The sequence below is a fragment of the Myotis nattereri genome (assembly GCF_964212035.1).
Source record: "Myotis nattereri genome assembly, chromosome: 17".
Classification (NCBI taxonomy): domain Eukaryota; kingdom Metazoa; phylum Chordata; class Mammalia; order Chiroptera; family Vespertilionidae; genus Myotis; species Myotis nattereri.
In genome coordinates this window covers 14,194,421-14,219,848 of record NC_138092.1, presented here as the reverse complement: position 1 = coordinate 14,219,848, position 25,428 = coordinate 14,194,421, and the positions used below count along the sequence as shown (strand labels likewise).

General features: G+C 40.3%; 1 protein-coding gene across 1 annotated transcript; it reads right to left on the bottom strand.

Moving 5' to 3' along the window:
* On the bottom strand, window positions 1-25,262 carry FZD6 (frizzled class receptor 6). Its single transcript, XM_081111184.1, has 7 exons — window positions 25,112-25,262; window positions 23,897-24,228; window positions 10,287-10,483; window positions 7,600-8,617; window positions 3,863-4,011; window positions 2,239-2,664; window positions 1-694 (listed from the first exon to the last, which is right to left on the bottom strand). The coding sequence occupies exons 2-7, from the start codon at window positions 24,071-24,073 to the stop codon at window positions 526-528; spliced, it is 2,136 nt and encodes a 711-aa protein (XP_080967310.1). The 5' UTR covers window positions 24,074-24,228; window positions 25,112-25,262; the 3' UTR covers window positions 1-525.
* Between the last annotated feature and the right edge of the window lie 166 nt (window positions 25,263-25,428).

Sequence of the window (25,428 nt, the reverse complement as noted above, 5' to 3'; positions counted from 1 at the left end):
AGCAATTCAGTGTAAAAGCTACCAAAGTAGTGTGAAAATAAGATATCAGATAACATAATAAAATATTTGAGTAGATTTTCCAGGATATCTAAAAAAAGTTCAAATACATATAAACTTATTTTCAAATATATAAAAAAGATGTAAAGATAAGTTTTAAATACTTCAGCAAAGAAAAATCTTGATTTTATATCATAAAAGTAAAATAGCATTGTACACCTTAAAATACTTTTAACAAGAGCAGAATCTTCATAAATAAAAAAAGGAAGATTCCTCTAACTCCCTCCTCCCACACAATTTAAAAAATATTATTAACCTGCACATTTCTGTTTTCCAGATATATTGTTGTCATTAACCTCTATGAGAAATGAATCATATTATTCCCAGCATTTCTTGTTTCCAGTGTAACAGCAGGCGATGCAACTTTAAGTACAAAAGAAGACTATAACAGTGGTTCTTACATGACGGTGCACTGGCCGCCTCCAGTGTAACACACTTACGCCTCTAAGTGACGGGAGAACCTGGTTTTCAAGTATCTGAGTGACTGCCAGCGCCCTGCTCTTTTCTAACTCCGGAAGCCGAGTGGCTGAGCAGTGATGTGGAGCCTTTCAGGCTGCTTGGCTCTGAAGGACAGGGAACCTGCAAGTTGTTGCTCTGCGCCAGGCCAGTTTCAGTAACATCAGTTTTTGGAGCCACCCTAGGTAAAGAACAGAAATTGACATACATACATTCCAAGCACAGATGTGATGCCAGATGTCCTTATAACTGCTACTCGCTTTCATGAGTTTTACTTCCAGCCAGTGTCCACTTTATCAGAGGATAGTTTACTAAAACTGTACGTCTACTCTAACACCTCAAAACACAAATACTTTATTTTCAAATAATTTTTGCTAACTTTGGAAACTGTCAAGCACCACCCATGCATGGGCTGAGCATGGTGTCTCCTGGGGAATACAATTAATAAGACAGGCTTCCTGCCCTCAGATTAGCAAACATCTTTTTTTTTTTAAATATATTTTATTGATTTTTTACAGAGAAGAAGGGAGAGGGATAGAGAGTTAGAAACATCGATGAGAGAGATCGATCAGCTGCCTCCTGCACGCCCCCCACTGGGGATGTGCCTGCAACCAGGGTACATGCCTTGACCGGAATCGAACCCGGGACCCTTGAGTCCGCAGGCCGACGCTCTATCCACTGAGCCAAACCGGTTCGGCAGCAAACATCTTACTGATTTTCCACCATGGGTCAGACTATGTAAGCAGTGGGGAATACTACGGTAAGACCTCAGCTCTGCCTTTTAAGGAGCTTACAAATCTAGTGGAGGATGAAAGCATGTATCTAATTACAATCCAGAGATGCAAAAGCTGTTACAGCAACACAGAGAAGGTGCATTTGGCCTAGCTTGGAAGGGTGAGGTAAGACAACCTTGAGACCTTCAAGTAGTTGTCAGCATTCTGGCTAATTTCATGTATAGCTGTGTTTGGATCACCTATGACTATATGGAAAATTCCATTAAAGATAATGTCAATATCCTTTCATGCTCAGAAAATAAAAACATCTTATAATCATCTTTGTCTACCAGGGAGAATGGTATAAAGCCCGCAAAACCATTTGGTCTGGCCCTGCCAAGGCTTTAGGGGTGAGTTAATTAAGTGTTTGACCAAGTATAGCACCCTAATTTTTAAGTGGATAATGTTGTATGGCCCCCTAATGATGTTATAAATATCCAATGGCCCTTGGCAGAAAAAAGGTTCCCCACCCCTGGCGACTCTAAACTGGCAAATACCTTTTAGACACTACCATAAAGCAGTGCTAATGAAAACTTAGCCTGAAGACGGTATGACGGAGTACGTGGAAGTTACACTCACCTCTTCCCAAGACCAAACTGGAATTTCAACTAAAATATAGATCAACCTTAATAAAACTTAGCCTATATTTCTGATAAATCATAACGTTTACCTAAATATACATGCAACTCTTAACAATTACCAGAGAAATGAACGTGACTGTTCTACTTGAACAACATCCATGAAGGCCCTTCTCAAAGCTAAAACTTAAAACTACAAAACAGAATATTCATAGGCTGAACTGCAACTTCTGAAATCCAAACTTCCTTGGATTAGTGTATAAACATTTCATCTCGTAGAATGCTCTCTTTCCAAACATGTTACCCTTTAATAAAAAATGTATAATGCAGTATTGAAAATAGACATGACTTAAGATAACAAAAGCAAAGCTCACCTTCCTTCGCTCTGTGCACTTTCAGAGACACTGCTCTTGTCGTTGCCGTTGCCTGCCCGGCCTTTCCTGCCAGCCTGCTCCCCACAGAGTTTGGAGCTGGATACTGCTGGGGAGGCAGGTTCCCCACAGTCCTGTTCTCTTGGTTTGGGGGTGTTCACTCCGTCTTCTCTCACTTCCCTCACTGATGTTTCTGGAGAGGTTTGAATTTCTGTCAAAGTTTCTTGTCCTAAGTAATCGTGGTTAGCGATAGCTACTGCAGAAGTGCCATGATTTGCTGAAGTTCCTGTGCTGGTTCCCATGGATTTGGAGATGACCTTCAGCTTATGTGAACTTGGTTTGTAGTGCTTTTTGTGTTTAACTTTAGAATTGTGCTTTAAGAAAAACTCACATGACTCCTGCAGTACTCTTCGACTTTCACTGATTGGACTGTAAGAAAAGAGAGGATTTACTTAAAAATGGTAAGCGTTATTGTAGAAGCCATAAAGCGTATCACATAGCTGTGCTAAAAGTCCTTATTCAGTACAGTTAAAATTATATAAGATTTATATTACTTACAAAATATGGGATCATAACTACTATAAGATATAGTAGTAAGTGGATTGCCATGATGTGAAATCTTTTATGTATACCCTGTTAGCTGCCTTTGTCAGTATACATAGTAGACTGGTAAGGAATTAAATAGGCAGCATCAAAGAATGAGGGCAAGGAAACACAAACCAGCCTAAAGCAGAGGCCTAACTGTATGTGTATCATATGTTAGTATATCAAATGTCAAAGTAAACCAGAAGAGAGAGGACACAGAATATGATTAGTGGTCTTTGCTTAAACTCAACTGTTTTCTTTCTAACATTAAAGTTAGCAAGTTATACTGAAGTTAGTGTGGGCATATAAATATGGAAAAGACATAATAATAGTGCAAAAAATTTAAAGTCCAGTTAAATGCAGTTCTTCAGATTTCAAAAACTTATTTATGAAAGAGTCTACAGTTCTTAAATTTTTACCACAAAAAAGTTCATTAACTAAACCAACAGGTGATGGTTTAAAAAACTCTCTTGTACACTATTGATAATACATAGTATACAATGTACATAAATAACTGAAATGAACTATTCACTCAGAAATGTAAATCTACTATATTGTTATAGAATATTCCTTAAGTTTGAATTTTTACCATCTTAGGCAAGGTAAATAAGTGAAATTTTAAGTCAACACTATGTGTAATAAAATTTAAAGGTAAATAATAACCATAATACATCACATTCAAATCATACTTTATAGATTTCCTTACATATACTTGATCCCATTTAATATTTTATCATTGATAAAAAAGGATAAAATTATTAAAAGTGCTATCCTCAAAATAATGAATCCAATGAAAGTAGTAATAATATAAGTCATGGAAAGAAAATGCACATTTTATAAATCTTTCATTCATATTTCAACAGAATAGCACATGCCAGCCTATTATAATGAATGCCAGAGGAAAGCATCTCTCTCCAGGAAGACTTCCATACTTGAAACAACTGATATAATAAAGTTCCAGTGCAATGATGATTTAAATAGTTCCTTGGTATTTGAGCTATTTATTTTTAAGATAGTGTCAGATAATTCAATAGGTTCTTACTCTCTCTTGCGATTACGTTTAAAAAACCCAGCCCATTCTGTGCATGTCTTTTTGCTTCCAACCCAGAAGACGGCAGAGATGCCAACAATTAAAGTCATCAGGTATTTTATCATAAATAAAGCCAATTCTGGTCGAGTTTCTGCTTTTGCCTGTAAAAAAATGGTGAATAATAATAATTTCAGTGATACATTTTAAGTGAAGTCTATATAGTCAATGTAAAACGAACAAAAAATATAAATCTTGTCTGATTTTTATACTATTTTATAAATAATTTACATAATAAAGTGTTTTAAGTGTAATATATTCTTTACCTAAGTTCTGAACAAATAACCATATATATACACACACATATATATATATGTCAAAATATATAGCTAGAAAGGGAAAAATACTTAAATATATTTAGGAAAAATGTCCTTCCTAATCTTGGCTTGATTTCCTGAACTTTTTCTCCTTAGAAGTATAACTGCCAAATATTTGCCTCTAAATATTTATATTTTTCCTTCACTTTAATCTACCACAAAAACACACACATTTAAAGTCCTTATAACAACATATTATTTTAGAATCTTTACACATTGTTGGCGTTTATGTTATAAAATCTTGATTTGTTAGAGCAAAATAAATATCATTAAAGTGAAAATTTCATAAAAATTAACCCATACTTTTTTCTAAGCATAAACTTTAATATTATTTTTTAGATGTTACACAAGTATCAAAATATTACACATTCCATATTATATCTTGCTCTTTTCACTTACTAATATTTCTTGGAGCCCATTCTCTATCAGTAGAAATAGAGCTTCTCATTCATTTTTAAAGGCTATTCTATTGCGTGAACATAATTTACTCAAGTACTCCTACTAATGGATACTTAGGTTATTTTCAACCTATTGCCACTGCAAATCCTGTTGCAGTGACTATCTTTGTATGCAGGCAATCACTCACATCTGTGAGCAGATTCGTCAATAAATTCCCACAAGGGCACGATCAAAGAATATGTGCATTTTAAATGATAGATACTGTCAAACTGCTTTCCATAGAAGGTTGAACTGATTAAATAACAAAGTCTGAGAATGTGTATTTTGCCAGTTCCACCAACATAGTGGCTATAAAACCTTCAGATGTTTGCCATGTCATAAGTAGGCACATAATTTCATTATAATTTTGTTATTGTTAATCCTCATCCAAGGATTGTTTTTTCCCCACTGATTTTTAGAGAGTAGAAAGGAGGGAAGGGGTGGGGGGAGAGGTTGAGAGAGAGAGAGAGAGAGAGAGAGGAACATTGATTGACGGGAGAGAGACACATAGATTGGTTGTCTTTTGCATGCGCCCCAGCAGGCCAGAGATCGAACCTGTAACCTAGGTACAGCCCTTGACTGGGAATTGGACCAGCATCCCTTCAGTGCTTGGGCCGATGCTCTAACTACTGAGAAACACCGGCCAGAGTTTATTATAATTTTAATTTACAATTCTCTTATATTTTGCACATGTCAGAGGATTAATTTTCTGTGAATCCTCTACATTTTTATACCAGATTGTTGGGTTTTTCTTATTGATTTAAAGAAACTCTTTATAAATCAAGGAAATTAGCCCTTCAACTGTGTTGTGATGTGTGAATAAATTTTCCCAGTTGATTTTCTGACTTTGATTATGGTGGGGGTTTTTGCCATACACAAAATTGTTTTTAATGTAGTCAAATTTAGCTATTATTTCTTTTAAAGTTCCTGAATTTTATATCATATTTATTAAGTCTCCACTTTAATTTTAGAATTTTTTCATTGTATCTTCTAGTACTTTATAGCTTCTTTCTTTACATGAAACATAATTTTTAAAAATCATAGATTTTAAATTTTGGTAGTATTTAATAATTGTATTTTCCTCCTAGTTTGCCAAAAATTCTGAGAATATAGAAAACATTTACTGTGTCAGGACAACTTTAAGACATAGCTCCCTTATTAAATATATAGTAAAAACAGCCTACTGATAACAGGCTGTGGACAGTATGTTTAAGGCAAGTAAAACTATTATTTCCACCCATCAGTATTTAAATAGGTTCCACTATGTTAAAATGTAGCAACTTTCTAGGATATAAATTATTGTGTAAAACTAGAGGCCTGGTGCACAAAAATTTGTGCACTGGGGGGGGGGGTCCCTCAGCCCGGATTGTGCCCTCTCAGTCTGGGACCCCTCAGTGGATGTCCACCTGCTGGCTTAGGCCCACTCTCCAGGGGATTGGGCCTAAGCTAGCAGTCAGACATCCCTCTGGCAGCCCAGGAGCTCTCGGGGGATGTCCACTTGCCAGCAGGGACCAGGCCTAAGCTGCAGTTGGACATCCTTAGCGCTACTGAGGAGGCTGGAGAGGCTCCCCCCATCACTGCTGTGCTGGCAGCAGTCAGCCTGGCTTGTGGCTGAGCAGAGCTCTCCCTATGGGAGCACACTGACCACCAGGGGGCAGCTCCTGCATTGAGCATCTGCCCCCTGGTGGTCAGTGTGTGTCATAATGACCAGTCATTCCCAGTCGTTCTGCTGTTAGGGTCAATTTGCATATTATCCTTTTATTATATGCCTGGTGCATGGGTGGGGGCTGGCTAGTTTGCCCTGAAGGGTGTCCCAGATCAGGGTGGGAGTCCTGCTGGGGTGCCTGGCCAGCCTGGGTGAGGGGCTGAGGGCTGTTTGCAGGCTGGCCACGGCCCCCAGCCACCCAAGCTCCCAGTGGAGGCTGGCTGGAAGCAGGTACCTGGGATTTATTTATCTTCTATAATTGAAACTTTGTTGCCTTTCATGGAGGCCACAGCCAGCCAGGACAGGTGGGAAGCTTGGCTTCCTCCATCGCTGGAGCAAGCAAGCCTCCTGCTTGCTCCAGCTCCGTGGCTGCCAGCCGCCATCTTGGTTGGGTTAATTTGCATATAATTGCTCTGATTGGCTGGTGGGTGTGGCTTAGAGTGTAGCGAAGTTTCTGTCAATTTGCATGTTTCTCTTTTATTAGATTAGATAATCAGCCCACACATTGCTTGATTTGATACACTATGATGATAGTACTCATAATCAATATAACATATATTACCAGGTATAAATAGTCAAGAAATATGTATAAAATCTATTTAAAACAAAATTTTTTCATTAAAAACCTCAACTAAAATGATTTAAATTTGTTCCAATTTTCAGAAATTTACTTCTTTAATCTTAACTCCACCTTTATACTAATAAACATCAGGAGCATATGAAACACATTTCATTTCAACTGTACTTTTGTCATTTCTTAACTGTACTGTCAGTTAAGAAATGACAGTATGGTTTAGGCAAAAATCAAGTTTTGTTTCTATAAGCAAATAGTCTGCAAAAAAGTATAAGATAACCCAATCAAATTAAATACACCCAAATAAAATTTCCCCCTACTAACTAAAGAATTTAAAACAACTCCCAATTCAGAAGTTACTTCTCTTGTTTTCCCAAGACCTGTTGTTCTGTCTTTTCTTCATTTCTATTAATTTGCCTTCGCAACCCTATGTAATTTCTAAAAGAAAAGCAAAAGAAGACAGTTTATTATCATAACAAACTGAAAAACCTTAAGACACTTATCCCAATTTCAACTGATGTAGAGGAAATCAATCCTATGTCTATTGGATTTCTCACCTGAAATTTTAATTTATGCTCATAATTAATTCAAGTATATTTCCAGGAAACATTTCTATGCTAAAATTAAATCATGAAACAATACAAATGATAGCTTTTACCTGATAAGGACATGGGATATGGTACTGACGACAATGGTCAGAGACCCAAGTTATCTCCCAGGTGATCCTGTTCACCTGCTCATAGACGTAACATCCAAGAAGTGTCACTAATGGCACGAGGTACAGGCCGCTGAAGACTCCAATTCGAATCATAAATTTCTTCAGTTTCTCTTGGTTACGGCCATCATGCTGTATCACTTGTCGAACGTGATTTAGGGAAATGATCCCAGCTAAAAGAAGAGACAGCCCGACAAACACACAAAGGCACAGCGGCAAGAGTACAAAGTAGCGAGAAGCGTCCAGGTCATAAAGGCCAACAAAGCAAACTCCGCTAATGTTGTCGCCCTCGACCTTATTCATTGCAAGAAGCATGACAGTCAGAAAGCCCGGTGTTCCCCAGGCAACAGCATGAAACCACACTGCTTTTTGTTCAATGGCCTCACAACTCCATTTTCGTCCTGCAGCTAAGAACCAAGTAATGGTAAGAATCACCCACCACACAGTGCCGGCCATTGTGAAAAAATACAAAAACATAAACACAATGGTGCAAGCCTTATTTTGAGAGCCTAGAACTACCGTCTCACCAACTTCTAGCTTCTCATCTGCTTTATTGCAGGCTGTGCTATTGCCTAGCAAGAATCCAATAAAATACATAAGAGACACAATGCTGTAACAGACAGAGTAATATATAATTGGTCTCTCTGGGTATCTGAATCTTTTAACATCAATTAAAAAAGTAAGGAATGTGAACAGAGTTGCACACAGACAAAATATTGAAACTATTCCGATAAAGCTTTTTGCAAACTCCAGCTCTTCGCTTTTAAAATACATGTTGGGGCACGGAGGTGCACACTGGTCAATTCCTAGGAATTTATAGCCTTGTCCCCCAGAAGTCTTAAGATGCCTTGGACACCATATTCCAATGTCTCTTTGGACTTGTTCTGTTTTCTTCTGACGACCAAGAATCTCTGTGTGTGGATCAAGTGTTACAGGAAAAGTCTCATCACAATACTGTAATCTGTAAAAATTATAAAAATTAAATATATAATCAAAATTTTTATTGAGCCACTATTTTAATGCTATGCTTTCCAATTATAAAATAGTTCCTTATGCATTCATAACTGATGGGAAGCCACACAAACCTATAGGATTACAGGTTAGTTGGGCAGAAAGTTTTGAAATTGACTAAAAATTTGTGGTTGTTAATGACGTCCTAACAAACTAATATATATTAAATACAAGGCAAATGAACATACAAATTCCCTTACTTGGAAAACAATCAATTAATAATTTAAAAATAATGTCTGCTCTCAAGACTAAATATTTAAGAAAAAATTATCTTGCTTGGTACGCTCCAGGAAAAAATTAAAAGTACAGGCTTGTCTGTTTATATGCATATAAAATATAAGTCTTGAAAAAATAAATTTTTATTATCTAATGCCCACAAGCAAAGTAGATAAACCACCTAAGTAAGGTGATGGCTGAAATAAGATCCTTTCCTGGACTGGTGTTAAAGTTCAAGTGACCTTTAAGTTATTAAAGAAGGGCGAGACGATCCCCAAGAGGCAGGCTGAGGACCAGCTTCACTCACGTTGCCATTTTTTTTTTTTGGTTTGGCTGTTTGTCTCCCTTGTACAGGCATACCTGAGTGACACACGGGAGTATTTGTGTGTCACAATCAGTATTTTCGTACATGATTCCTTGTTGGTGTAAACGTCTCTGTGAAAGGAGATTTCCTAGATGTAGGGTATGAGCATCTTCAACTTTACTATATACAGTTGACCCTTAACAATATGGGTTTGAACTGCATGGGTCAACTTATATGCAGGGTTTTTTTTCAATAAATAGTTTAAGTGTATTTTCTCTTCCTTATGATTTTCTTAACACCTTTTGTCTAGCTTGCTTTATTGTAAGAATACAGTATATACTACATATAACATACAAAACATCTGTTACCTGTTTATGTTATTGGTAAGACTTCTGGTCAACAGTAGGCTATTAGTAGTTAAGTTTTTGGGGAGTCAAAAGTTATACACGGATTTTCGACTACATGGGAGGACAGCAACCCTAACTCCTGAGTTGTTCAAGGGCAACCGTATTACTCAATTGTTCTTGAAAATAATTATGAATTTAGCAGAAATGTATGAGTTCCATAAAGTTTCTTCAGTTCACAGATAAACAGAAAGGTAGCTAGCTTCCTTCCCAGATTTATTATATGAGTTCTCATTGTATCAGTACAATATTTCAAATTACAAGCTACCATTGTCCAGAGAAAAGGGAACAAAAATAATTAATAAAGACTAATGTGCAAAAAGGTCAGTGACTTGATAATGAGGTTCATTTCCCCCAGGTAAGGTCAAAGGCACTATTACATGTTCTCAAAGAACTATGTACCTTGCCTTTGTTATATCTAAGCGCAGTTATAAATTTGCATTTCTTGTATAATTATTTGATTACTCTCCATTCCTTCTACCCCATGGTAAGTTCCCTGAGAATAAGAACCAAGTCTGTTTTTTTCTCACCATTGTGTCCATGACACTTATCACCACAGTGCCTGGTATATGGTAAGGTGTAATAAATATTCGTTGAATCAAATAACGAAAGCCTGTCACTAACATTCTGGAAAGCTAACACCAATATTAAAATATCATTATCATTAGTTGTTTTTGGTTGAAAACATAATTTACCTGTCACATTTAAGTTCCTCAGGCCACTGGATCCCAAAAGTGTCAATTAAATTTTTGCAATCAGAATATACTTTTTCACAAAATTTACGACAAGGTGGATCCACATGAATTTGGTCTGTGCAGGTTGGTACAAAAGCTTTGCAAAGGAAAGTTTCAACATTTGGTGAACAGTTCAGATTTGCAAGAGGAAGAAAGTGCTATTAAGAAAAACAGCAAGATAAGGTTAGAAAATTTTATAATAACAAATGGAGAAATGAGTTCATTTACTATTTAAAGTATATACATTTTCACTTATACTCCCAAAGAATATTTAAATATCACTCTCAATACAATACAATCAAGTTTTGAGATCATTTTATTTAGTCTGTTAGACTTAGGAACCTTCAGACACATTGTAATATATTTTATTCAATTAATACATTTTTAAGAAGATGTGCTAAATCAAAGCAAATCTAAAGAATGAATTGTTAGGTGAAATAAATTATACAAACATTCCATTTATAAGTATATGCGGAAATACCCTAACACTGACTGAGTATTCTGGAGAATAAAGCAATTTGGGGACAGAGGGAACAGCATGAAAAAGATGTGAGGATCACGAGAACACAGTGCATTCAGGGCAAGAAGTTCAGGGTGACAGTAATAGAAGGTCAAAGAGGTGGAATCAGGGCAGACTAAAGAGAGAGATGGGACTGGACCTATCACAGGGAGCACGGATGGCATGCTAAGTTGTTTGAATTTTAAAATAAAGGAATGAAATGTTATTGGAGAATTTTAAGCAGGAAGTAACTCTGGGGTCTCACAGCTGAGTGTGAATCCTAGGTCCCCACTTACTGGCTGTGTATCTTGGGCAAGTTACTTAACTTCTGTGTTTTAGTTTCTTCATTTGTAAAATGGCAATAATAATAGTAACTGTCTCATAAGATTGTTGTGACTACTACATTAATAAACATAAGCATTCAACAAATGTTAGTTATTGTGATGATTACACTTTAGGTCATAGGGATGGGTCCTGGATAAACATCGTATATTGACCACATGTGTTTATCTTTCTTCCTTGTTCCCTCAGTAAAATGACAATAAAGAAAATAAAGATTCTAATTCATTAAGTGAACAGGAGATGCTACATTAATGTATTTGAGTTTTCCAAAGAAAAGAAACATCTAAAAAGAAAGTCCCAAAACTTTGAGTGACAGAAAGCTATTAGAAGAGTGTGAGGTGACTTAATGAGACATGGGGGTGGATTACAAAGTACGAGTGGAGGGAATCACATGAGAATGAACTGATTTTGCCCTTAAGAAACAGAGGGTCTCAGTTCTTCCAGGCACAAAGGTAAAAACTGAAGGCTGTTTACAAATCAGTTTCTCTCTCTGTTATGCCCCCACACCCACCCCAACAGGCAGATGCCCACTAATCTATCGGGGTTACTTCCAGGAGAAATGGAGCTACAGATGTTCTTAGACTTGAGCTACCTGGCACAGATCTGGGCAGAGACACAGCACAGGTGGAAAGAGGTTGGACTGACTAAATGACTAGGAAAGCATGAAGCCCTCATCCTTTTCCTTTCTTGTTTCCAAAAGGTTGGCAGACAGGCAAATACCACCATCCCTGATCTTTAAAAAACACTCAGCAGTCTTGGACAAAAGGAAAAACCTCTAGACAGAGACCATGGAAAAGCTTGCCCTCACCTTACTATTGAAGCCCACCAGCAACGAGCCCCATTATTGCACATGGAGATTTCAATGCACACAACTTTAAACGGGCAGCCAAGAATCACCAGGCATTTGAGTAAAACCTTATGAGAGACAGACCAAAACAAGCAAGCAGATAAAGGGAAATTTGGAGGGAACAGATTATGCGGGGGACAGAAGAAAACAAAACAAAATAAATCACAAAATAAACAAAAACGTTAATGTTAAATGAGAAGCTATTGCATTCATTAAAAAGAATAGGATGCTATGGAAAATTAAAATAATAAGATGGCTGAAATAAAGAACTCTATGGAAGGATTAGAAGATAAAGCAGAGGAAAGAGATGGACAATTATCAACAATGCTTTTGAGATTCTACCATTCAATAATAACTAAAATAGTCCTGTTGATTATAGTTTTAATGATTAGAGAAATAAGTTATAGGCTCCTTTAAGGGAATGGTGAGTCCCTGGAAGAAATCTGTGGTAGTTAACTATTAGTACCAGCAAGGACGAAGAAGAAGAGGGCATTTAAGAAAACCACTAATACCTCCACCTGAAAAATAGCCAGAGCCAAACAATGATAGACAATGAGAACCAAAACAAGTGGAACATTTTATGTAACCCTTGACTGGAAATGATGCCAGCATTGTCATTCTGTCTTTTGAGATAATTTTCGGTCTTTGAGTCTCTGAGCATCCAAGTGATATGAGAGCGATGAACCACTAGATGATCTCTAAGGACACTTTGTGGCTCAAAAAGTTTATGAAGAGGGTGACCAAGCATTAAGCAACAGGGCTGGACTTCAATTCCAAAACAACTGTAGGTACTACAAAGAAATGTTCTCCTTGGTAGGTAACTGCCTTGTACTGAGCTCTAGAGGGAACATCTATCCCTTCTGCCTGCCCAGCAGTCCTGTTTTTGGGAATTCCGAAGTAGGTGGGATGCTACAGAAGCTTTAGGAGGGATGATGCAGGGAGCAATCTGACAACAGAACCAGCTTGGCCATTTGGATGCTCCAGGTATTGTGATATTTTGGGAGAGGGTTGTACAAAAGAACAGATTATTTGAGGCAACTGCAGTGGGGAGGCAATAATGCCAACAATGTCAAAATAAGTGTCGAGGGACAATGGCATTGACATTGGGACAGACTGGTCCTGGGACATGATCCTAGCTGTGTCCTGGCTCCCTTTGCTCCTCCCTATATTCTGAACCTGGTTCTTCAGCCTCCCCGTTGATTTGACAAGCTATCCAACATTCGTTCATTTTCTGCTTATGTTAGTCAAAGTTGGTTTCTATTGTTTGCAACCAAGACAGACTGGCACAGCAATTATATATGTGATCTCAGTAAGAGGAATGGAACTGGTTTTCTAGACTTAAACTGAGACTAAAAGCAATGAATATTCTGTCAGTATTTAGAGATGGAAATCTGACAGCCCATGGTATATACTAGAAAAACCTGATTGAGTTATCCTTGTAATCCTACAGATTCCAACAACGTCTAAGAATGCTGTGCCCAGGGAAGGCAAGGCTGAGTGAAGAGCATGAACTTTCAAGGAGTACGGCCTGAGGTGAGTGCGCTAGTGGCACTGCTTGGCTAAGGAAGAGAGTGACAAACTGGCAATCCGAAGCCTTGGCTGGAGGTGTGGAGTGAAACACAAGGATTAAAGGGACTTAATGCTTAAGAAGTTGAACACCAAATGGAGTTTAATCCTGCAGGTTGCCAAATTGTATCAGTTAAATGTATTTCCTTTTCACATAAATCTAGTGGTACTGTGATAAGGAAACAGTGGGGCCCTGAGACCTGAAGCGGGGATACATGGCAAGGTTCAGAATACTCGCGGTGCTCTGAACCCAAAGCCATCACAGCAGACCCTGATCCCACGTCTGCTGAGGCATCTGAAAGATGGACTTTGCAAGAAGGACATAAGCAGCCTCCTACCCCATCTCCACCACACTTCAATGTCTCAACGTGTAAGTACAGTACAGTTCTACCCCAGGTTGTCCTGGAAGGGTCAAACCAAGATGGAATCTGGAAAAAAGAATTATATATTCCTTACAAGACACTATTATTCATTTGTGTTGCTTCTGAATGTGATGGGTTCAGGAGGAAAGACCACAATTTTAGAGGGGGCTAAGTTACACTGCTCAGGGTATGTTAATTCTAGATCCCATGTGCCAGCTTCAGAAATGGAGTTTTTTGGACGTTAGATGATAAATAGGCTTTTGACAGGGGCTCGTTGGGACCCCAAAACCAACCCACTGTAATTTCCTAAGTCCACGGATGTATACTTCAAATACTGTGTTTAGCAACAGCACAATTGCTATCTGGATAAATATTATCATGGTAGAAGGGGCCAAGTGAGAACCATTAGAGGAGTCCTGCTAACATGACAGAAAATCAAGAGCAGTACTGCAGACCAGGGGACTTCCTCGGATTGGTGACACTATCAAAAACATATTCAGCCGAAACCGGTTTGGCTCAGTGGATAGAGCGTCGGCCTGCGGACTCAAGGGTCCCGGGTTCGATTCCGGTCAAGGGCATGTACCTGGGTTGCGGGCACATCCCCAGTGGGAGATGTGCAGGAGGCAGCTGATTGATGTTTCTCTCTCATCGATGTTTCTAACTCTCTATCTCTCTCCCTTCCTCTCTGTAAAAAAATCAATAAAATATATTTAAAAAAAAAACAAAACATATTCAGGGGCATTAATTCTTAGCACTTGCCTGTTTAAATTCTCTAGTACAACTGGATACGTTATTAATAAATGGTCGTAAGCCACCTTAATCAAATGGCTAAAGTGCTTTTCCAGATTGGTGTCTTTACTGTAGCAAATCAGTACAATCCTGGCACCTCATATGCAGCTCTAAACTGACCAATGCTATTTTCTCCAAAAGCAATTTGCTTTCATCCAGGAGGGACAGCAGCACAATTTGCCAAGTGGCCTTAGGGCAGAGGCACAAACAGTGAACCAGCAGCAGCAGCAGCAGCAGCAGCAGCAGCAGCAGCATACCCGGGAACTTGTTAGAAATGCAAATGCTCCATCCCACCCAGATGCAGGATTCTGGGGGTGGGGTCAGGGATCTGTTTTAACAAATCCTTTGGATGATTCTGATGCACATCAAATCTTGAGAAGCAATGCCTTAGAGCAGCGGTTCTCAACCTGTGGGTCGCAACCCCTTTGGGGGTCGAACGACCCTTTCACAGGGGTCGCCTAAGACCATCGGAAAACACATATGTAATTACATATTGTTTTTGTGATGAATCACTATGCTTTAATTATGTTCAATTTGTAACAATGAAAAGACATCCTGCATATCAGATATTTACATGACGATTCATAAGAGTAGCAAAATTACAGTGATGAAGTAGCAATGAAAATAATTTTATGGTTGGGGGTCACCACAACATGAGGAACTGTATTAAAGGGTCGCAGCATTAGGAAGGTTGAGAACCACTGCCTTAGAGGAACATCAGCTCTCCTGCTCTGTGCCTCAGTTTCATTGTCAGAGGCTCTAACCATATCACTGTTTGAAAGGACATTATACTGGCCCATTATACAGTCAAACCTCAATTCTTAACCATCTCCCATCTTGAATAATTCGGTTGTTCACTGAAAAAATGTCTCGGCTGACAAACAACACTGCAGTTCTCCACCCGACAAGCCTCTCACGCGGTACTTATATGATCAGTCCCGCATCTCTCCGGTGAGTATGAATCAGTTTACCGCTAAACCTCACGTTGTTTTTTTGCTGCTTATTATTATTATTTTAAATATATTTTATTGATTTTTTACAGAGAGGAAGGGAGAGGGATAGAGAGTTAGAAACATCGATGAGAGAGAAACATTGATCAGCTGCCTCCTGCACGCCCCCGACTGGGGATGTGCCCGCAATCAAGGTACATGCCCTTGACCAGAATCGAACCCGGGATCCCTCAGTCCGCAGGCTGATGCTCTATCCGCTGAACCAAACTGGTTCGGGCTTTGCTGCTTTTTATTACTAAATACGCACAGTAAGTCCCTGTGGGTCTTACAAAGGTTAGTGATGGCAGCAAAGTTAAAAGAAAAGTTGTGAGGACAACGATAAAACTGAAAAAAGAAATAGTTGCAAAGTATGACAGAGCTGTCCATGTGTCTGATCTGGCTACCAAGTACAGCAAAATTAACAGACAATCAGTACAATTTTAAAACATAAAGAGGTCATCAAGAGTGTTGATGTTGCTAAGGGTGTGAAACAATAACATAAGCAATTGAGAAAGGTTAAAGCAGGGAATCATTTGGGGGTCTGGAGCAGATTAATTCAATATTATTTCTAATGGGGAAAAATGATTCCGTTTTTTAACATATCACTTCCTGAACAGCCTTTCGGAACAAATTAAGTTGAACAACTGAGATTCCACTGTATTTAGGACATAGAGCTGATGAGGCCGTAGACATGTGCCAATGAGGAGATTAACCCACATAAATAAAAGGGACCTTCCACCTTGGTTTTGCTAATACTTCCTGGTACAGACTGGATACAACTATGGGACACTTAGACCAATTAACCCAAACTACCTTCCGTGAGTGGCGTGTTACCTAACTCACCTACTCATGACATCAGGTGTACTCAGAGAGCATTCCTTCTTCAAGTGGCCTGCTCGGAATTAAAGCAGTGCGAGCACATTCCTCGTACTCTTAGAATGACTACCTCTGCCATGCTACCACCTTTTCCTTAAAACACACCAACTAGTTCCCCCATACTGTGATAACATGATAACGGAAGGAACCATAATATGGGCCTGGGGTTTGTGACAATGTAAGATCCTGAAAGAAAAGCTGGGTTAGAATTCTAATAGAGAGATCAAAAGAAGAAAGACATTTTGATGTTTTAAAAATATATAAAGCTAAGCCTAAACAGAGTGGTTCCGCGGCAGTGTCTTGGCTGTGCCTTGCCTCCGTTAGTGCTAAAGGCACAAGATATATAAACATTCCTCACTTTTCTGAAGCATGAATGAGAACCGCACTGGTACATGGAAACAGCCACTTTACCAGTGTACAAGGCCAACTGACTACACGCATCTGGTTCTCACTTCAGGATTTATGCTTTCTACTCATGGTGAAACACACAGTAATATTAAAAGCTTACTTCTTACTTTAAAATGACACCAAAAAGAAAGATAATTTCTAGTGATGGAAATTAAAATAGAGAGAAAGTGACTGGGGAAAAAATAATTGACTTGCCTTAGCTAGACAACAGACTCATTAAGGACCTAAAGGGGTCTTTAAAGGTTTACACCTCACAGAACAAATGCTGTTGAAGTGGTTACAAGGACAGTAAATCATTTGAGAACATTAATGAGCTACTGTATAATCAAGTGGTAAAAACCCTGCCACTTATTCTCATGAATGTGACCAATCTCGGGCAAGTCAGCTTCTTTAACGAATGCAAAGCGGAGCCTGCAATACAAGAGAATAAGAAACAAAAATTTGCATTATTTCCATATTGGAAAGCTCCTATTTTTAAAATATTTCTTAGCAGAGAGCATTACAAATTTTTAATTATTTACCCAAAAGGGCTGTAATTTTCTTTGGAAATTAGACAAATATACACAGTAACTGGTTGGCATTACCAAAAAAAAAAAAAAAAAATCTGTCCACTGAAGTGTCAGTTTTTTTCATTTAAAACTTGTATCTAGCAAAACTAATCCTGGGGAAGCTACACAGTCAGGGACACAATCAGTAAACAGTAATGAATATACAAACGAGAGAAAGAAGGCTTCATTATCTACATGCCACAACCTCAAGAAAAGGAAAGAGTCACAACACAACAGCCGCCCCACGGTCTGAAAGAAACACAACAGTAGCCACCACACACACAACTGACTTTTCAATACCTATTTCATTTTAAAGAACTCAAGAGCTTACTTTCAGATTAGTTACCACCATTTTCAGAAAGCCTTTTCTGAAAAATAAATAGGTTAGTCACACTAAACATTTTCTTGCCTGTGTATAAGGATATAAAAGTAGAGAAGGAGGAAAGGAATCGGTCCACTAGACTCTTCTACAAGCAGAAAAATGAAAATGTTTAAAAACCACTGCCCAATGGAAATAGATTTTTTCGTAAGTCTGTGTACAGTTTTTCTCCCTTTATTTTTAACTAGAGGCCCGCTGCACAAAATTCACACCCTGGAAGGGGGGGTGTCTCTCAGCCCGGCCTGAGCCCTCTCACAGTCCGGGATGTTGAGCATCTGCCCCCTGGTGGTCAGTGCATATCATAGCAACCAGTCGTTCCGCCATTACAGTCACTTAGGCTTTTATTACATAGACTAGAGGCCCGGTGCACAAAATCATGCGCGGGTAGGGTCTCTAGGTGTAGCCTGCAATCAGGGCCATCTTCTGCCCGTTTACCAGTCCCCAGGCCTGCCCCACCGCCGACACCCATCCTGGTTGCCCGTGGTTCCCTGTTTGCCATCTGGAGATTAGAGCCTGAGGGCGGGGGCGGGGGGAGGGACCAAGAGGTCTGCCTTCCACCCGCTCACCAGTCCCTAGTCCTGCCCAGCCGCCGACACCCATCTCGGCTCCCTGTTGGCCATCCAGCAGTCGGAGCCTGTGGGCTGGGGGGAGGGACTGAGAGGTGGTCAATGCACCTCATGGCGACTGGTTGATTGGTCATTCTGATTGTGACGCCGCTATAGTCGCTGGCCTTTTATTATATAGGACTGAATAGAAACATTTTAGTAGTGCATATTAACAGGTGACAAGGAAAGGGGTTGTTTTTTTACCCCCTTTGGCTCACTTCCCTTTAGACTTTTCAAAAGTGGAATGACCACATGCTGTTCCAAACATAATACATGACTTTGCTTTTGCCTAGACCTCAATGAAGGCAATTCAAAAAGAAAAAGAAATGTTCCTGTTTCCATTTTCCCTAGCTCGGGCTCAGCTCTCTTCGGATGAAATCAGTCTCTCAAGGGACATCAACCTAACAATTCCAGAAACAATGCTCTCGATATGAAACAAAGAGGAACACAATGGGAAACCAGCAGCCGTCTGTTTTTCCACCTGGGAGAATTAGACTGTACAACATCCTTTTTAAGAAGCCAAGTTACTATTCAGAATTATAAATTAACTCTTTGTAATACAAATGAATTTAGCTTCAGTAAACAAAACAAGGGGGAAAAAACAAAGTCCTTGATTTCAAGCAATCTCTGAAATAAAACTAAAAAAACAGGATATCCCAGTGAAAGCCTTTCGTTTCTGATAAATTTGACTTAAAATTTATGTGTAAAGTAAATAACACATAACTCAGGTAACATATTAACAAGAATGCATAATAATGTTTATTTATACATGCTATACATGTATAATCCTTATAGTACTTTAATCCTTATGGTACTTTATAGTACTTTTAAGTACTTCAAAACAGGGTTCAGCAAACCACAGACTGTGGACCAAAAAAAACTGTCTGTTTTTGTAAACAAAATTTTACTGAAATACATCTACACTCATTTGTTTACATATTGTCTATGGCTGCTTTCTACTACAGTTGCAGAGTTGAATAGCTGTGACAGAGACTGTAAGGCTTGCAGAGCCAAAATATTTTTTATTATTTGGGTCTTTACGGAAAGTTTGCATTTCCTGCTCCAAACCAGATCTCAAAATTTAGCATCCATAAGAAACACTTGCACAGCTTGTTAAAATGCAGTTTCTTGGCTCTATCTTCATAGGTCATGATTCAGTAGGCTGGGATGGGGTCCATGAGCTTGCATTTCTAACAAGTTCACAGGTTGCTGGTCTATGAACTAAACTTTGAGAAGCACTGTTCTAAACCATCGCATACAATCACAGGCTTGCAGTGACTATAACTACTGTAAGGTCTGTAAAACGGGACAGCCATCACACACAATGAAGACTGAGGCATCAAAGAGGAGTGAGAGAGATCTCTAGAATCATATGAAACTCCTGAAAGCTAAGAGAGCCCAACATCGGATATTTCTCCAGCCCCTCATCCTAATATTGATTCCTAGTGAACACTGGAAATGCAGCAGGAACCAGGAGGAACCAAAGGCAGTTGGGCTGGAGGTGTAAAACCCATCTAGTCTTTAGAAAAGCCATAAAACACTTTAAAAGTCAAGAGAAATGCAGTTAATAATTTAATAGTTGTCTGGACTACAAATAAGTATTAAAATGCAATGTTTGGGGGAAAAACAGGACACATATAGTTTATAATACAATGGTCCAATCAAAAGATGAATTCCTTCACTCCATATAAATGCAAACGGTTAAAAATAAAATTTTTAAAATAAATTCTAACACCCATGTGTCAAGCTAACATGGGAAAGAATACAGAAGATGTCAATTCATATATTTTATGAGAACTAGGCTCAGGCTGAAAGTGGATGATACATAAACCACTTAAAAATATTAGAATGTGTTTTACTTAGACACTGCAGAAGATAAAGGTGGAAGGTAAAGATTTGGGGGGAAATTCTCTTTGCTGATTTATTAGAACAGGAAACACCACCTTTTTCTTTATTCAGGCTTCATTGAGCAACTACCATGCTCAGAGGCACTGTATTAGGCATTAGGGATAGAAATGAATAAATATCATCTCTACTCTCAACAAGCTTCAATCTAGTGAGAGAGACATTTAAGTAATTGCAACACAGCATGGTAAGTATGAGAACAGTCTTATATATGGGGTGGGGCAAAATTAGGTTTACAGTTGTGAATATGCAAAACAGAGTTTATTCTTGTATTATTATTTATTAATTATTGTATTATTTTCCCTATGAACAACTGTAACCTTACCTTCCCCAACCTGTATTAAACATGATTAGAGTCTGAAGAGTGAGCTGATAAAATAAGTTTGGGAGAAAGGTGGAAGAAGGCTTCACTAAGCACAGCTCTTGCTTTAATTCAGATCTGAGGAAACCGAGCAGGTGAAGAGAGGCAGTGGATACAATACTATGTACAAAGGTACAGAAGTGAACGAGAATAATGTGGATGAGTTCTATAAATAGGATAGGTTGGCTGAAGTAGAGAGTATACAATGGAAGGGATAAGATGAGAGACAAGAAGAGCCACTCTAGAGTCAGGTCTTTATTTCTCCAGCTTCAGGAAAATAGTGAGGAATGTAACCCCAAAGTAGATTGTGTGAATTTACATTTTAGTAAAATCACTTTAGTACCACAGAGAGGAGTGACTGAAGGCTAAAGATTTTATTTTTTGATCTAAAAATTCTAACTAGCCCTGATCGGTGTGACTCAGTTGATTGGAGTGTCATCCCATACACCAAGAGGTGGTGGGTTCAGTTTCCAATCAGGCCATACGCCCAGATTGTGGGTTAGATCCCTGATAGGGGCTCATGCAGGAGGCAACTGACTGGTGTCTCTCTTCCTCTCTCTAAAATCAATTTTTAAAAATTGGTTTACAGGTAAAAATTCTAGTAAGGCTTTGTATTTAACACACAGATGAGGGGGGGAGGGGGGGAGGTAGAGCCAAAGGTTTAAAAAAATGCTTCCCAGTTTAATGTTTATCTAAATGAAATTTGCAAAGCAGCAGCAAAGAATAATTAACATATCATATTCTGAATCTTAGAAGATATTTTATTTTTTATCATGATCAACGGTTAAAAAAAAGGTTAAAGATGCCATTATGGTCCATGTTGATAGAGAAGACAGTGTCATATAGTGCTCAGACCTTGAACACTATAACTTCTTTGGGCTTCAGTTTCTTCACCTACACAACGAAGGATTCAGTTGTTCTTAACCTGGCCTATAACCAGAAGTATATTTCAATATAATTGTTTCCCTTTGTAACCCTACTCATTTTATTTAAATTTTAAAACTTCTCTTATTCTGAGAGGGGATCAACAGCACAAACGAGGTTAAGAAACTCTGCATGATATCTACAGTTAACTTACAACTTTCAAATTATAGAATTTTGGAAATTCAATACAGGAACTAGAAGAGAATGCCACTGGCTGAGGACAAATAAGGATGAGCAATAAGAAAGGTACAGTACCATGGACCGAAAAAATCATATATAGGGATTTAAAGTCAGACTCAGGTTGACAGTTTGCCTTCCCATTTCCCTTTCTTCTTTGTCGGCTTAAGTTAATGCTGTATGGTTTTCTTCTTTTATGTCCTAAACCTACTAAAGGATGATTTGTGTAATAAAATTTAATAGCAAAGACTATGAGGAAGCTTAGTGCACAAGGAAGATTATATAATGAAGATATCCTCAAATAAAGGAAGTAAGAACAAAACATGCCTTCTTGATAATGTCCAGACACAAAATTACCTGGAAAAGAAGCTAGGTAAGTAAAATATACAAACAAACAACACTTTTCTATTTTTTACCGCAAAAATAATTGATTTTAAAAGGATGTGTTGAACAGAAGCTAATTCTTATTATCTTAGAATTACAGGTATTTATTATTATTAGCAGGATGCGTCTCTCCCTTAGGAATTCTAAATGGTCTATATTTATATGGCTGATGGTTAGCATTCAAACTTAAAATGTATGTAGCTACTACACAGAAAGAGAACCAGGTTTTTAAAAATTTTAAGAACTTTATAAGACATGAGTTACAAAACATGTACTCTCCTCAGAGAAACTGTGAATGAATGACATAACTATTCCTTGAAGTTGTCTCCACTACACACTTTACTTTAACCAGATTAAGCCATCAAAATAGTTCTGATTAATCAATGAAAGTCTCACTGCATCATTTGCTCCGTGTTTAAAATCACAGCTCGCACTGGTGGAAAGACCACTGAACGACTGCAATAGTAACCATCTGTAATGCCCATGTAAAGCACATCGACGCTGGTATGTAACAGCCCTCCTATTTCAGACCTGAGTCTACAATGAGGTAGTGCAACAACTATTCAACTAACCAACAATGGAAGACTTTTGAAGCTGTAAAATCAAGTTTGGTCAGTTTTTAAAGTAGTGTCTACTTTAAAATTATAGGGGTTTCACCCCTTAGCAACAATGTCAGGGGAAAAGAAGCGCTTACCATCCTTGGAAAGTTTTTCTGGAGAAAAACTACAGGAACATTTGTCATCTTTCCTTCATGAGACTTATCAACCTAACAGATCTGCACGGGAGGGTAGGTCCCTGTCTGTGTAGGTACCTCTTGCTTCCCACACCTCCGCAGCAACCTGCATATCTCTAAGCCGAACGCAGGTAACTGAGGCACCTCAGGCGACCTTTAGTATCACTCTGCTCCGCCCCTGACATGTGGTTTCTTTTAAAAAGTGTCTTACAAAGAATATTTCAGTGCCGTAAAAAAGCCACTTTTTTTTTTTTTTAGCAAAACACTATCTACAGCCCCAAAATCTTCCAATAATCAATCTGCTTCAGAAAACGGTGCCACGTGAACAATACAACTACTTATGAAAATATATGTACTCTAAGCCCTGATACGTCAAGGGTGCCGGTTCAATCACCAGTCAGGGCACGTCCAAGAAGCAACCAATGAATGCATAAGTAAGTAGAACAACACATCGATCTCTCTCTCTCCCCCTTTCTCTCTCTCTCTAAAATCAATAAATTAAAAATAACCGAAACGAAAATATATGTAGTCCAGACAATATAGATTGCATATTCAATGAATTAGGAAAAATTCAGAATTCACATTATTAGCGGAACTATCATAACTGATTCGGAAAAGCAAAATATTTGCCGGGTGCAAGACATTTCTAAATCATTCATAACTCTACTTTATCAAACGAACCCCCCATATTAAGCAAGTACACAAAACATACATCTGTAGCGTAATTTAATCTTCAAAAGGATTTCTTCCAACTATGACTTGTACACAACTGAAAGAATCCCTTATTGTCTTTAAAAAAAAAAAGAGTGACCGTCATAGTTTATTCCAGGACAGAGCAATAAACGACTTTCCTATAAAGGTACAAAGAACGACCCACCTCCATTTTCACAGCAGCAGTGCTCTGATCGTAATGGCCCATCAGATTGGGGAAAAACGTCATGTTGTAGGCCATCTTCGTGCACCTGGGCACCGTCACGGGCTCACAGGTGAAGAGGCTGTGCCCGCTCGCGAGGGGCAGGAGAACGCACAGCCACAGCATCGCACACATTCCCATCCTCGTCAGATCCCCGCTTCCACCGCCTGGCGTGGGCTCATCGCTCTGCTCACGCTCCGATTTCCGTCCGAAGATAAAGCGTTCAAATGCCTCACTGCATTATTTGACCATGTTGAAAGCAGCTCCTCTCCTGGAAATGAGTTCCGAGTCAATTACTACGAAAACAAAACAAACAAACAAAACGAGAGGGAGTATCAGGGACATAAGTCATACACTCAAATGCCGACGTCCAAGTGCAGACGGAGCTAAGGGCTCTCCCCGAGGGCAGGAAGGCACCGACCACTGGGAAAACCACGGAAAATCCCGTCCTTTACAGACACGCTCCCACCCGCGGAGGAAATCGCTTCTCCGGGGAACCGCGACCACACGCGGTCTGCGCTGCGGGGATCACGGGCGCGCGGGGGGCGGGGGCGAGTGAGATGGAGAAGAAAGTAACGCGGGGCGTCGGGATCCCCTGCAAAGGACGCACGGAACAACAATGAAGCCCAAGGGATTTCAATCCAAGGGCCCCGCTGGACAGCGGACTACGGGAGAACGGGGTCCCCGGACAATCGTGAAGCCCGAAGGGGTTTCACCTCCTCCCAAGGGCCCGTCTCGGGCAGTGTTCCGGGAGCCGATCCCTTCCTGTCTGAGAAAGGGGAGACCTGCGGGACCCCCACCTACAGCCGGGGGAGCGGGGTTCCCCCCGACAGGGAAGCAGGCCGACCTGGCCCGGAGGGCGGCTCCGGGCGCTGACTCACCCACGGCCGCGCCCCCACCCGGACGCACGCCCCGCCCCGGCTCCCAGCGCGGGCGGGGTCCCCCCCGCGCACCCGGCACCTGCCCGGGCCTGCGGCGGCCACAGCGGCCCGGCCCGGCCCTTGGGGGCCCCGCACCCCCGCACCGCCTTTCAGGAGCGGCCCGGCTTCCGCGGACCTTCGGCCGGGGCGCCCCCACCGCGCGTCCCGCCGCCGCCGTCCCGCACCTGCGGCTCCGCGCGCCCCCGCCCGCCCCGCACCCTCGGGGCCGCCCGGCCGTCGGGAGCCCGCGGCGCCTCACCTCGGGCCACGCTCCCCGGCGGCTCTCCTCCCGTCCCCGTGCAGCCCGCCGTCCAGCCGCGACCGGAGGCGGCCCGGGGTGTCGGCGGCGACTGCAGCCGCCCGGGAGCCGCACGGGGAGCGAGAGCTGAGCGATCCCGCGAGACTGCGCCGCCGGGGCCGCGGGCAGGTCCGGGCTCGCGGCGGCGGCGGGGTGCGGCTGGCCCTCCGCCCGCGCTCCGCCCAGGAGGCGCCGGCCGGGCCGGGCTCGGGGCGGGCCGGGCTGCGCGGGGGTGAACGGTGTCGGGGTGGCGTCGGGGAGCCCGGCGGCCGGTGCGG

What these genes read in the sequence shown, in the direction of transcription:
- FZD6 (XM_081111184.1), bottom strand. Translation starts at nt 24,073, where the DNA reads ATGGGAATGTGTGCGATGCTGTGGCTGTGCGTTCTCCTGCCCCTCGCG. An exon ending in ATATCCCATGTCCTTATCAG is followed by an intron (nt 4,012 to 7,599) that starts GTAAAAGCTATC and finishes ATTTTTTTACAG; the next exon opens with GCAAAAGCAGAAACTCGACC. An exon ending in AAACGTAATCGCAAGAGAGA is followed by an intron (nt 2,665 to 3,862) that starts GTAAGAACCTAT and finishes CTTTTCTTACAG; the next exon opens with TCCAATCAGTGAAAGTCGAA.